The 14,193-nt window shown below is 42.7% G+C and overlaps 1 protein-coding gene across 12 annotated transcripts in view; it reads left to right on the top strand.

Moving 5' to 3' along the window:
• The window catches only part of pot1 (protection of telomeres 1 homolog), a 96,441-nt gene that overhangs the window by 79,453 nt on the left and 2,795 nt on the right, over window positions 1-14,193 (top strand). For 9 of the 12 annotated variants that reach the window (XM_032547174.1, XM_032547166.1, XM_032547182.1 and 6 more), the window contains 7 exons: window positions 464-648; window positions 5,163-5,260; window positions 5,520-5,546; window positions 6,911-7,118; window positions 12,484-12,692; window positions 12,845-12,980; window positions 13,093-13,175. In XM_032547174.1, coding sequence (XP_032403065.1) covers window positions 464-648; window positions 5,163-5,260; window positions 5,520-5,546; window positions 6,911-7,118; window positions 12,484-12,692; window positions 12,845-12,980; window positions 13,093-13,175 — 946 coding nt within the window. Of the gene's footprint in view, window positions 1-463; window positions 649-5,162; window positions 5,261-5,519; window positions 5,547-6,910; window positions 7,119-12,483; window positions 12,693-12,844; window positions 12,981-13,092; window positions 13,225-14,193 lie in introns of all 12 variants that reach the window. The other 3 variants (XR_004336799.1, XM_032547157.1, XM_032547191.1) reach the window with 3 other exon arrangements.

Raw genomic sequence — 14,193 nt, 5'->3', positions numbered from 1 at the left:
CCTCACAGTTCAGTCTGTCTCAGTGTTACTACAACTGTTTTTTTCCCCAGAAGTACTGGGCTGATCTCACTCTAGACTATTACATTCAAAACTAAAAATGCTTTTAGTGAAGGAGTTAGTGGATGAAGCTACCTGTTCAGTTCCAGGTGACTTACTCACAGAGTCCACTTTTCAAGGCAAACGTTATCAAACTAGTTTCTGGTCTACTGGACCGATGGTTCCTCCTGTAATCTGAGTCACATGTTATGTCACATGTAAAATCACATCTGGACCTTTGAGCATAAAGTGTGAGAAGAACCACTCAAGTTTGTCTACTTCACTGTAAGTCCTGGGCCAATAGATAACGGGGGAGCCATGCTACGGTTCTAGCTGGTAACTCAGGTTTTTGCTTCTATCTCTAACAAAGGGATAGAACTCTGGACTTACTCTTCCCTGTGTTGAACTGATCCCTCTTTCCTGTCAGCCTGGTGCCTTTTTGAGAATCTATAACCTCCGAGCAATCCCGGGATCCAGTAGAGTGCCGGGCCTCACTAGCACCCAGCCTGTGGAGTCGGATCATCTGGCCTTCCACCTCCACGGAGGAACGTCATACGGGAGAGGCATTCGGCTTCTGCCAGAAAACAGCCCAGATGTGCAGGAACTCAGGAGGTTTGTTTGTGCCACTTGTCTGACAAGACAGAACCTGTCAAACACTTGGTTCCTTCAAATCCTGTGAAGGTTTTTTGAAATTAAAAGGGTCAGTTCTATACAGAGACATAATGAAATCATCATAGCTAACTTGCACCCATGGAAGAGATTTATTTATTTATTTACATTATTATTATTAGATCAACGAGAAGAAACTGATCTAATAATTTATTTTAGTTATTAGACTACAAGAGTCTAATGACTAGATTAGATTGTTATCTAGAGTCTACATAAACTCTGAAAAAGGACTTTAATATTCTACTGAACACTATGGGAAAGTTAAAAATGAAGTTATTTTTCAGTGGTCCAATTCCATCACCTCAATGGGGAGACGAAAAACACTCCAGGCTGGACATGATAAACAAATGGCTGATTAAAAGCTGCTCTGCCAGCTCAGTGACCTTCATTGATAACTTCTGGATCTATTGGCAGCGCTTTCACCTTTTTGGAAGAGGCGGACGCAATCTTAATAAACATGGGATAAAGCTACTCACTGCAAATCTTTTTCATTTTATCAACAAGGACAGCAACGTGATCATCACTTCAGAAGAACAGGCTCAAGGATTTCTGACTAGGAAGAAACCCTCGGCTTATCAGGAACAAAAACAAGCTGATACAACATCGACTGAAGACAGAGTGACTGGTTCCCTTCCTCCTTCTCCCCTCCCTCTCTGCTCACCCACTTATTCACAGGATTCACAACATACACATGAAGAAATGTCTTCTGGACCGGAGTTTCTTAAATTTACAGATGGAATCAATCAACAGGTTGTACTTCACCTCTTTTGAGTATCTTGGAATTGAGGTTAAAGGCCACAAACGAACTTTGACAGTAACTCTATACAAAACTCCAACATTTGTGGAAAATTTCTTTACTGACTTGAATGAACTTCTACCACTTATATGTATTGATTATGATTGTTTAATAATTGTTGGTGATTTCAACATTCATGTTGACAACCCCCAAGACAGAGGGGCAAAAAAGCTCGCTAATATTTTAGAGACTTTTGGTCTAACACAACATGTCAAACAAGCAACACACACTCAAGGACACACACTGGACCTGGTTATCAGTAAGGGTGTGAATATTTCCAATGTCTCTGTAACTGATGTCGCATTGTCGGATCACTTCGCTGTTATCTTTGAAAGTTCTTTATCTTTTAACCCACTTGGACAAACAGCAACCATCACAAAACGTTCTCTCACTGAAAACACAGCAGAAACTTTTAATCAAATCTACTCTTCTTCCTTACCCTTAAGCTGTAATGACGTAGATAAGTTGGTAAATGATTTTCAGTCTAAAGTCTCAGATATTATTGATTCCATTGCCCCAATTAAAATGAAGGTTGTGTCTGGTAAAAAGAAATCTCCATGGAGAAATACACAAACAGTTAGATCTGCAAGACAACCAGAACGAAAATGGCGTAAAACTCAACTCCACGTTCATTGTGACATCTATAAAGAAAGACTACGTAACTATCATTTAACACTAAAACATGCAAGAGAGGCTTTCTTTGCAGATGTCATAAACAAAAACATTAACAATGCTCGAGCTTTATTTGCAACAGTTGACAGAATCACAAACCCTCCTGTGACGTTACCGCCTGAATTCCAATGTATTGCCGCCTGCAACCAGTTTTCCAGCTTCTTTTCAGAGAAAATTAAAAAAATCAGAGGATTAATCTGTACATCCACTATAAAGTCAGTACCAATGCTGTGCCCAAACAAAACAAATACAGGAAAAATGACCCAATTGCAACTACTTAATTATAAAACCCTACAGGAAATTATAAGTCAACTAAGCTCCAGTTCCTGCTGTCTGGATGTTTTACCCACACATTTCTTTAAGAAAGTCCTGCCTGTTATTGCTTCTGACCTGATCCAAATAGTAAACTCATCGCTCTCATCAGGCGTTTTGCCCCAGGCTTTGAAAACAACAGTAATCAAACCACTTATAAAAAAGAACAATCTGGACAAATCACTAATGCAGAATTACAGGCCGATCTCCAACCTCCCATTCATCAGCAAAGTTATTGAAAAAGCTGTGTGTAAACAATTAACTAGCTTCCTAACAATAACCAACCGCTTTGACTCCTTCCAGTCTGGTTTTCGTGCTCACCACAGCACAGAGACCGCCCTCGTAAAAGTGTTCAATGACATCCATATAAATACGAACTGTGGGAGAACCACAGTGCTGGTTCTGTTGGACCTCAGTGCAGCTTTTGACACTGTTGACCCTGACATATTACTGAATCGAATGGAGAGTTGGGTCAGACTCTCCGGTCCAGTGCTTACCTGGTTTGAATCTTACATAAAGAACAGGGATTTCTTTGTTTCAATTGAAAACTTTTCATCAAAGAGGTCAAAGGTCACATGTGGGGTACCCCAAGGTTCAATCCTAGGGCCCCTTTTATTCAATATTTATATGCTCCCACTAGCTCAGGTTATAACAGGAAATAATATTAGCTACCATAACTATGCAGATGGCACACAGCTCTACATTACGATGTCACCAGGTGACTCAGAGCCCATCCAATCACTGAACAGATGCTTAGAGCAGATAAATGTGTGGATGTGCCAAAACTTTCTCCAGCTGAACAGAAACAAAACTGAAGTTATTATTTTTGGACCTAAAGAGGAACGATCTAGAGTCAATGCACAACTTCAGTTATTACAACTGAAAACCAGCGATCAGGCCCGAAACCTGGGAGTAGTGATGGACTCTGACCTGAACCTCCAGAGCCACATAAAGACAGTTACAAAGTTGGCCTTCTATCACCTGAAGAACATTTCCAGGATTAAGGGACTAATGTCTCAGCAAGATCTAGAGAAACTCATCCATGCGGTCATCTTCAGTCGTATTGATTATTGCAACAGCGTCTTCACAGGTCTGTCCAACAAATCAATCAAACAGCTGCAGCTGATCCAGAATGCTGCTGCTCGCGTTCTCACTAAAACCAGGAAGACAGAGCACATAACACCAGTTTTAAAGTCCCTACACTGGCTCCCTGTAGCTCAAAGAATAGACTTTAAAATACTGTTGTTAGTTTACAAATCACTGAACGGCTTAGCACCACAATACATTAAAGATCTGCTGTTGTTGTATCAACCTTCCAGACCTCTCAGGTCTTCCGGTTCTGGTCTGCTCTGCATCCCCAGAACCAGAACCAAACGAGGAGAAGCAGCTTTCAGCATCTATGCACCACAAATTTGGAACAAATTTCCAGAAAGCTGTAAAACAGCTGAAACACTGACTTCTTTTAAATCTCAACTAAAAACCCACCTGTTTAGAATTGTATTTGAAATGTAATCAATTACAAATTTATTGATGGAACTTTACTTAATGCTGTGTTTTGATTGTTGATTCTATGTCGCATTGTGTTTCTGTGTTTGTAATGATGTAAAGCACTTTGAAATGCCTTGCTGCTGAAATGTGCTATACAAATAAAATTTGATTGATTGATTGATTGATAAACTGGGGAAACACAGTCTGCAACACCTGAAATTTTAAGCTTCAGGGCTTCTTTATTAGCATCACATTAGGGGAGAAAATTTAATCAGTTTTTTTGTATTTGATGCTGAACACTGTTTGACAAACAAAGGCTTTGACTGTTTATACTGTCCTTCAAATATGTCAGCCCACTGTAGCCATTTCATAAAAAGGTAAACTATTAATATGATTCCAAGTCCTTTGTTGGACAGAGGAGGGATTCAAAATGTTTTTAATATTTCTGTCGCCTCTTCATTACAGTCAGCTCTCATTTACTAATATATGTGACCCCCATATAGCCAAGATCACACAGGTCACAACTTATGAAGGGTATTATAATCTATGACCATACTGCACAGTCTAATAATGGCAGAGTTCAAACTAAACAATAAGATAAGATAAATCTTTATTGTCATTGTCACAAGAACAACAAAATTTAAATTTAATGCAGAGAAATACTTGCTATCTGGCCCTGCTGTCAAAGATTATGATGAGTCACAGAAAATGATGTATTTATGGTAAAATAGCTGAGTTAGGGTTAAAGAAGCTTACTCTTAGATGTATCTGCGCTAACAGATACTTGCTGGTCTAAGAAATAATACATAATAGTACAATAACTGTGCTAGACTGACGATCTGTCCAGGGTGACCTCATCTCTAGCCTATTGACCGCTGGAGAGAGGCACCATGGGGGAAATGTATTATTTGGTTGGACAAATATTAAATTTCGTCCAAGGATGCACGTTTGCTTTGATTATGTCATTATGTCTCAAAATTAACCCTTTGGATCTTGCAAAACTTTCACAGAATATAGAGAAAGTAAATGAGGATTCCTTTTTATTCCTCCATGTCCCCTTGTGCACCCTGCAAATGTTTTTACTATTTTTGTAATTTTCATTCTGATTTCCTTCTGATTGTGTTGCCTATGAATGGATCTATAGAAATCAACCCAATCCTTTGCTTTGATCTTGTTTGGATGCTGTTAGAGCCATGGAGGTGTTCTTAGACCACCAAGAAGAAGAAGTTTCTGAGCTGAACGACTCTGAGCTGCTGGAGGTCTGGAGCACTCCACCAGAGTTTATAGGTATGAAAGATACCTAAAAGTCAGACCCCTGAAAGTTAAACCTTTGAAGATCAGACCCCAGAAGGTCACATCTCTGAAGGTCATAGGGAGGAGCAGCAGAAGCTGCTGATGTTTGAACTATCCTTATAATTATGGCGTAGTAATAGAGCTTCTGTTTGTGATTTTAATGGATTCAATATTTAGTACAGAATTAGTCTTTGTTTTCTTTGTTAATGATGGCCGTCACACTCAATAATTTCCGTCTCTGTTTCTGTTTCAGATGGCGATGTGGTGGACTGTAGAACTGGTATGAAGATGAAATATTACAGCAGTAAACTTTGGTTCTGGAGTTTGGAGTTTGGTTCTGAAATAGTGTAGAATAATTTTTAGACAAATCAACGAGTGAAGTTGCATGACAAAAGAGGAAACTCTGTTAAGGTGTGTGTCATGTTACTACCACAGCATTTCAGAAAACAGTCAGTCATGGTGGTGGCAGTGTGATGGTGTGGGACTGCCACACCATCACACACACTGTGTGTCTGAACTGAAACAGAAAGCAGAGATCCACAGAGATGGAGAGCAGTCACCAGTCCACAGTCTGCCAGGCTGGTTTGGTTTTTCTCCCTATTAAAGGAAACCATCATTTGAAAAGAGTTTTTTTTTTGTATTTCTTCATGTTACCTTGGCCTGAAGTTAAAACACCTTTGATGATCTGAACATTGAGACCAGAGGTCGCGCTAGACTTTTTTGTCTGTCATTTTGACTGATGTAGTCAAAAATATTCTGTCATATTCTATTCTATTCTAATATTATTATAATGTCTATTATGTTGCATTTAACTTTTAACGCTCTAGATCCCACCACTCATCTATCAAACACATGAACATATCTAACCTTTTCTCTGCAGTGATAAAAACTACTGACAGGGGGCGTGCCGTGGTGGTGTGGTGGTTAGCGCGACCCGTATTTGGAGGCCTTGGGTCCTCGATGCGGCCGTCGCGGGTTCGACTCCCGAACCCGGCGACATTTGCCGCATGTCTTCCTCCCTCTCCTTCCCCGTTTCCTGTCAGCCTACTATCATATGAGGGACACTAGAACCCACGAAAGACCCCCTGGAGGGGTAAAAAAAAAAAAAAAAACTACTCACAGAACAATGAAATCAATCGAATCCACTTAAATTATGAGACCCCAGAGACGGTTCACCTGCACTCTTTAACCAGACGCGCTCCAGAACTTCCTGCCCATAACTCTTCAGTGTGCTGTCAGCTACCAGTCAGATGCATTAAATTCAGTGTCTGTGTCAGAGATTATATTCAGAAGGGATGCTTTTTTTGATTGATGTAACTACCTCTGGAATTAACTTGAAAGTGAAAGTTGAAAGTGACTTGCTTGTCTGCACTAAATAGGGATGTGAATTGTAATCTGTCAAAACGACGGACAGACTTAAAATTTTTCTGTCTATTATAAAAAAAATACAGATCAAATACGAAAAATATTAAATTAACGTGACCCCTGCTTGACACACAGAAACAAACTGCAGAAATCTGCCAGGAGTAAAAACATTTGACTAAAGAAGGATCGATGTCCTCAGCTTGGCTCCAGTTTTTTGGGAACAAACTTTGGAGGATTCATAATGAAAGCCTTTATGGAGTGTATTTTCCTGTTTTGCAGAGCGGTGCTGTGACCACCAACTGCAGCTGGTGACTCTGCTCTGTTTTGCAGAGCGGTGCTGTGACCACCAACTGCAGCTGGTGACTCTGACCCAGGTGAAGCAGAGTGCTGATGGCCAGACTCACCATGTTCGAGCCCAGATAGTCTCTTATGAGCCCCGCCAGCTGCACCGCGCCCTCAAACTCTTCTGCTGCAGCTGTTCAGCAATGTAGGTCCACACACTGCGGCCGGGTGCTGACCCGTCTGCTGCTAAATGCTCCAATCACAGCTCACTTCCCAGGTCCTCCGATCAGCACCAGAAGCAGCTCCACTTGTTTCTGTGAAATCACTAAATCATCACCTCAGCTGATCTTTCATTCTGCCAGCACATGAGCTACATTTGCTACATTTATGGATAATTATGTAGATGGACAGAATAAATGTGAATAACCTATCCTCCATAGAGGTCAGTCTGCTCAAAACATTCCATATTTAAAGTCACCTGTCAGCAGGCAGAAAGGCATGTGTTGTCCAGTCTTTAAGAGCCCAGCTGTGTTTTAACAAATGTCATACAAGGCAGAAAACAGGAAATAATGGAAGATTTGAACCCACCAAACAGCAGATTGAACCACTTCACTCATCTAAACACGCTGGTGTGTGCAGAACTGACAGGCTGTAAAACAAAGAACTTGAACTTAGCAGGACACATTTAAACTAGTATTAAACTAGTGCAGTTTAATACTGCACTAGTTAAGCGTTGATCCGTTGCTGCTTAGTCATGATGCCCTGAGCAGCTAACGTTGTACCTGTTCATTGCGTGTAAAGTTAATCCCAGAGATCATCTTGTGGTCCAAATTCCAAATTTGTTCCAGTCTGATGAACCATTTGTGAACAAAATCCATTTATTCCATGGTACATGGCAACAGTGTTAACAATGACTCTGCCACAGCAGTCAAAAACTTGTATGCCCTTCTGGGTTCAACACCTGTCCATATACTGGAGCCGACAGCCCCATCTAGTGACCAAAAAACAAAAATACACATATTTGGCTCCAATACCCTGTTAACCATAGTGCTGTCCAAATTCAGATTGCAATGCTGCTAAGTATACTATAATATAATATCCATCCATCCATTTTCTGTTCACCCTTTGTCAATAATGGGGTCGGGAGGGTTGCCGGTGCCTATCTCCAGCTACGTTCCGGGCGGAGAACGTAGCTGGGCGTACCCTGTCCAGGTACGCCCTGGACAGGGCGTACCTGGACAGGGTACGCCCTGTGTAGGTACGCCCTGCGTACCCTGTGTACGCAGGGCGTACCCTGCGTACACAGGGTACGCAGGGTACCCTGGACAGGGTACCCTGTGTACCCTGTCCAGGTACCCTGTACCAGGGGTACAGGGTCCAGGTGCACCTGGACCCTGTCCAGGGTCCAGGTACACCTGGACAGGGTGTACCTGGACAGGTACACCCTGTCCAGGTACGCCCTGGACAGGGTGTACCTCGCCCTGTCCAGGGCGAGGTACACCCTGGACAGGTCGCCAGTCTGTCGCAGGGCAACACAGAGACATACAGAACAAACAACCATGCACACACACTCACACCTAGGGAGAATTTTAGAGAGACCAATTAACCTGACAGTCATGTTTTTGGACTGTGGGAGGAAGCCGGAGTACCCGGAGAGAACCCACGCATGCACGGGGAGAAAATGCAAACTCCATGCAGAAAGACCCCGGCCGGGAATCGAACCCAGGACCTTCTTGCTGCAAGGCAACAGTGCTACCAACTGCGCCACTGTGCAGCCCCTATATAATATTATTATATTATATAGGGATCAGGAGTGTATTCACTCCTGATCAAAATCTTAAGACCAGTCAAAAAATTGCAAGAATTTGCATTTTGCACTATTGGATCTTAAGAAGGTTCTAAGTAGAGCTTCACAATGTTTAAAGAAGAAATCAGCGTAAGAGACAAAACCTTTTGAGCGGGGAATTAACTGAAAACTGCATTTATACTCAAACATGATTTTTTCAGCTGATCAAAAGTTTAAGACCATAGCTCAAAAAAACCCGAAAACCCCCCAAAACAGAAACAAAGTGTCAAAAAAAAGGACTCAGTAATGAGTAGCTCCACCATTCTTGTTGATGACTTCAAACAATCGTTTAGGCATGCTTGATGCCAGTGTTTCCAGGAGGCTAGTGGGAACGTTGCTCCAAGTGTTGAATATGGCTTCACGAAGGGCATCCACTGTCTGGAACTGATGTCCATTTTTGTAAACTTCCCTTGCCATCCATCCCCAAATGTTCTCAATTGGGTTTAGATCCGGGGAACATGCAGGATGGTCCAAAAGAGTGATGTTATTCTCTTGGAAGAACTCCTTTGTCAGGCGGGCATTGTGAACTGCAGCATTGTCCTGTTGAAAAACCCAATCATTACCACACAGACGAGGGCCCTCAGTCATGAGGGATGCCCGCTGCAACATCTCCACATAGCCAGCTGCTGTTTGACGCCCCTGCACAACCTGAAGCTCCATTGTTCCATTGAAGGAAAACGCACCCCAAATCATGATGGCGCCCCCACCACTGTGCCGTGTAGAAAACATCTCAGGTGGGATCTCCCTGTCATGCCAGTAACGTTGGAAGCCATCAGGACCATCAAGGTTAAATTTTTTCTCATCAGAGAAGACAACTTTCTTCCACCTTTCAATGTCCCATGTTTGGTGCACCCTTGCAAAGTCCAAACGGGCAATTCTGTGGCGTTGAAGAAGACGTGGCCTTTGAAGACGTTTTTTGTTTCTGAAGCCCTTCTCTCGCAGATGCCGTCTGATGGTTATTGGGCTGCAGTCAGCACCAGTAATGGCCTTAATTTGGGTAGAGGATCGTCCCGTGTCTTGACGGACAGCCAATCGGATCCTGCGGCTCAGAGCTGGTGAAATTTTTTTGGGTCTACCACTTGACTTTTTTGTTCCATAACCCTCAGGATCGTTTAAAAAATGCAAAATGACTGTCTTACTGCATCCAACCTCAGCAGCGATGGCACGTTGTGAGAGGCCTTGCTTATGCAGCTCAACAATCCTACCACGTTCAAAGTCAGTGAGCTTTTTTGCTTTTGCCATCAGGAGGTCTTGACAGTGTAAAGACTTCACAGAAAATGACATGGAATCCAGATGTTTGCACAGCTTTTGGCTTTTAAAGACTATGGTCTTAAACTTTTGATCAGCTGAAAAAATCATGTTTGAGTGTAAAGGCAGTTTTCAGACAATTCCCTGCTCAAATGTTCTTGTCTCTTGCACTGATTTGTCCTTACACTAGAAGTACTAGGTTTTTGATTTCTCCCCATACTTACTGATACAGGGCCAAAAGACCCTGAGTCCAAACTGACGACTCTGATGGCTCAAATTAGCATCCATTCATCCATTCTTCTATTTTTCTATTCTTCTATTGTACATGTGGTCGTTGACCGTCAGGCCAGAAGGTAGGAGTGTGAATAGTCCATGTTGGGGGTGGGTATCTATGATACCAACAGGAGATCAGATCTCCTGCAGGTAATGCTCTTCAGTCTAGTTTTGAAGCATACATGAAGTTTTTTTGGAGAGATGTGACCTTTTGCAGCTGATGTTGTGCTGCATTATCCAGTCGAAGTCTAAGTCTAAGGAACAATTGTGCAACTGTGAGATGCGTTGAGGCCATTACCAGGGTACTTAAGGGTACTTATAATCCTTCAGGCCATTTGGACAATCTCTAGACTGCATAGGATCTGATGACTGATAAGCTCTACTTAGAACCTTCTTAAGATTCAATGGTGCAAAATGCTAATTCTTGCAATTTTTGGACTGGTCTTAAGATTTTGATCAGGAGTGTATAATATATTATTTAGTGTTTTGCACAAACTAAGTCTGTGTCATTGTAATGTCCTGGTTGCTGCATTCCTGCACTATTCTGCTCAATTCAAATCTCACTTCACAGCTCAGTCTGGCCTTACTCCCATTGAAGTGGATTCCCTTTGGTAGATTTTCTACTGGACCAATCAGCGAACAGAAGAAGTTGTGGACGATAACGTGACGTCTGCATTGTTTTAGAATTGTAGTCTGCCTGTAGTTTTCCTGTAGTGAAGGAAGCAGTTCAGTCCATGACTGGGGGATTCTGGACCCCTCAGAACCCTCCAGGATTTCCACCCATGAGGTGAACATGTGGACATATGAACATGAGGACATGTGAATAGGATGAATGATGAACATGAGCAACAGGTGACCATGTGGCTTGGTGAACATGTTGACAGATGGACATGTGGGCAAGTGAAGGGTTGCACAAGTGGATAGGTGAACATGAGGACATGTGGGCAGGAGGAATTATGGACATGAGGACAGGTGCACATATGGATAAGAGAAAATGTGGACAGTGGACATATAAAGAGGTGGACAGGAGAAATGATGGATGGTGCGGTCAGGTCCAGAAGAGCCCAGCCCCTCTTCTCTTACCATCGCATAATAACAGACAGGTGGACAGGTGGAATGATGGACATGAGCATAGGTAAACATGTGGACAGGAGGAATGATGGACATGTGGGTAGGTGAATATGTGGACATGTGGACATATAAACAGGTCAACATATGGACAGGTGAACATATGAATAGGCGGAATGATGGACATGTGGATGGGTGCACATGTCAATCGGTGGACATGTGGACAGATGCACATGTGAAAATGAGAACAGGTGGACATGTGAACAGGAGGAATGATGGACAGGTGAACATGTGAACTTTCGAGATTATTCTTTTTATCTAAGCCTCTATCTAAGCTAAGCCCTAATGAGAGCGTTCCCAGGTGTGTCACTTCCTTTTACCTTAGCCTTACTCTTTCCATATACTGTACATGCGGGGACATATGTGTGCGTCTGGGTAAATACGAGCATGCAAGAAGCTAAAAAAGTAGAGGAAAACACAGAATTGTTTATTTTAACAGGACATATACACACGTGGAAAGGGGGACATGCGGACATCAGGACAGGTGGACAGGAGTAATTATAGACAGGTGAACATGTGGACAAAGCCTCTTAGAGCAAAGTGCTCTGTTAGGACAATTTGGAACAGTGAGACAAGACAGAGTCTGGGCTTGGTCACAAGCAGCTTAGATAAAATCTAGTTATTTCATATTTATTTAGGATTTTAAAGAAACGTTTAGACAATGAGCTAAACATATCGTAAAGGATCTCATGTTTAAAAGCACAATGAACTAGATTCTGTCAGCCGATTCAAACCGCCCATCATTAGGCCCCCACCATGAGCCTGTAGCGCCCTCCTGAGGGCAGACATGTAATGAAGAGAATCTGCTCAAGTATTCCTTCCCGGACTTATGAATATCCTTCCTTTCTTTCTTGTCCTTTGAGTAAACAGTGGAAGCAGAGCTTTCTGTGCTCCTCCCACTTTCCTTCCTGCTATTGACAGAGAGTTGCTATAAACATCAGCCTAAATTTCCTTGTACATTCAAAGGAAATTAATTTATAAGCAGAACAGCAGTTCTGCAACGTGTTGTGAATTGGCGCTATAGAGATAAAGTGTGCTGTTCTGTGTGAGAATGAAAGCTCCACTGTGTTCCCAGTAAGGACGTCCCAGATGAAGAGCTGCTGGCCAGGATCTTCTCTGAAGCAACCCGACGTCCTACAGCCTGTACTCCTCCTCCATGGGCGCTGTCTGGACATATGGACCTACCAGGAGACGCCTCAGCATCCCAACAGCACTCTCCCAGTGTTCACCTGTCCACCAAGCTCATGACGGAGGGCAAAACCGAGCAGCTCATCTTCCTCATGGGTAACAGTCAAGACCAGGAAATGTCTGCAACTTCCTTCAGCGTCTTTTTGTTTTTAAGATGAAATCTTTTAAACTTTGTGGTTTTTCTTCTCATCAGATCTGCAACAAAGGAAATGATGTTTTCATTTTAATCCCTCCCTCCCTCCTTCCAGGGTGCTCTCTGGAGGAGACACAGCACCTGTCATCTGCCTACCCCAACGTTGTTCCAGTGGCGCCATCTTGTGGCCAGCTGGCCCTGCTGGACCTGACCGCACCTTTCCTGTTCAGAGGAGCAAACAGACACTATGGGTAACAGCCCAGCCCCTCTACTCTTAGCATCACATAATAACAGAACCAAAACCCAAACAGTCCCACCAGTGTGTTAGGGACAGCATCTCTGACAGCTGTGCGTGTGTTGCAGGTGTAAGTGGTGCTCTGAGGCTGCAGTGAGGGAGCCGAGTGCTGCAGGAGTGGAGCAGATCGATGAGACGATAATCGCAGAGAGTGAGACATGCTTCACTACTTCCTGTAGTTGAAGATGAGAGAGAAAACAGTAACCATAGTAACAGGCTTTATAAGTTAAAGAAAGAACAACTGAATGTTTAATGGATTAAAATTTCCAAACAAAACCAGGTTATGGTTATATGTCACTCAGCATTAACTTCTTATGGTAATAAATAGTCTGAACTGGTACAGCACTCAATCTGATCCAGAGGACCCCAGAGCACACACACGCACCTATGGTGTTGAGCTACTGGCTGTAGCCCTAGCTGCCTTGGGCCAGTCTGACCCCCACCAGCAGGTGAGGCCAGGTGGGTGAAGTCTCTTGTCCAACACACCATGATGGAGTTGAAAAGAATGGGAATCAAACCTTCAGCCTGATGAACTCCTACCTCCTGAGTTTCCAATCACCTTAATTACATCCTAATTGGACTGTCATCATTTGAGTTTTCAAAAGTCTGACAAAATCTCAACTACTGTATTTTCCGCACTATAAGGCGCACCACATTATAAGGCGCACCTTCAATGAATGGCCTATTTTAAAACTTTTTTCATATATAAGGCCCACCGCATTATAAGGCGCATGGAATAGACGCTACAGTAGAGGCAGGGGTTACGTTATGCATCCATTAGATGGAACTGCGCTAAAGGGAATGTCAACAAAACAGTCAGATAGGTCAGTCAAACTTTATTAATAGATTACAAACCAGCGTTCTGACAACTCTGTTCATTCCCAAAATGAATAAACAGCTGTTTGATTATTTTCCCCGAGGTAAAGTAAATGACATAGTATTTTCGTGACACAGTTTATCTTTTAACAACAGCAAGGTATAACATATAGTGGAGGGGAACTTTTCCTCGATTCAATAAACACGTAAAAAACAGTCTGATACTGTTACGGTAAATCAAACGTTAGTGCAATCACAATATATATCCACTTCCGCACCATTGATTCGTTCATGTTAAATTCTCTCGCTGCTGCTCTATTCCCGTGTTCTACTGCGTGACTGATCGCCTTGAG

This window comes from Xiphophorus hellerii, chromosome 2 (assembly GCF_003331165.1).
Source record: "Xiphophorus hellerii strain 12219 chromosome 2, Xiphophorus_hellerii-4.1, whole genome shotgun sequence".
Lineage (NCBI taxonomy): Eukaryota > Metazoa > Chordata > Actinopteri > Cyprinodontiformes > Poeciliidae > Xiphophorus > Xiphophorus hellerii.
This window is presented reverse-complemented; position numbering and strand designations above follow the sequence as displayed.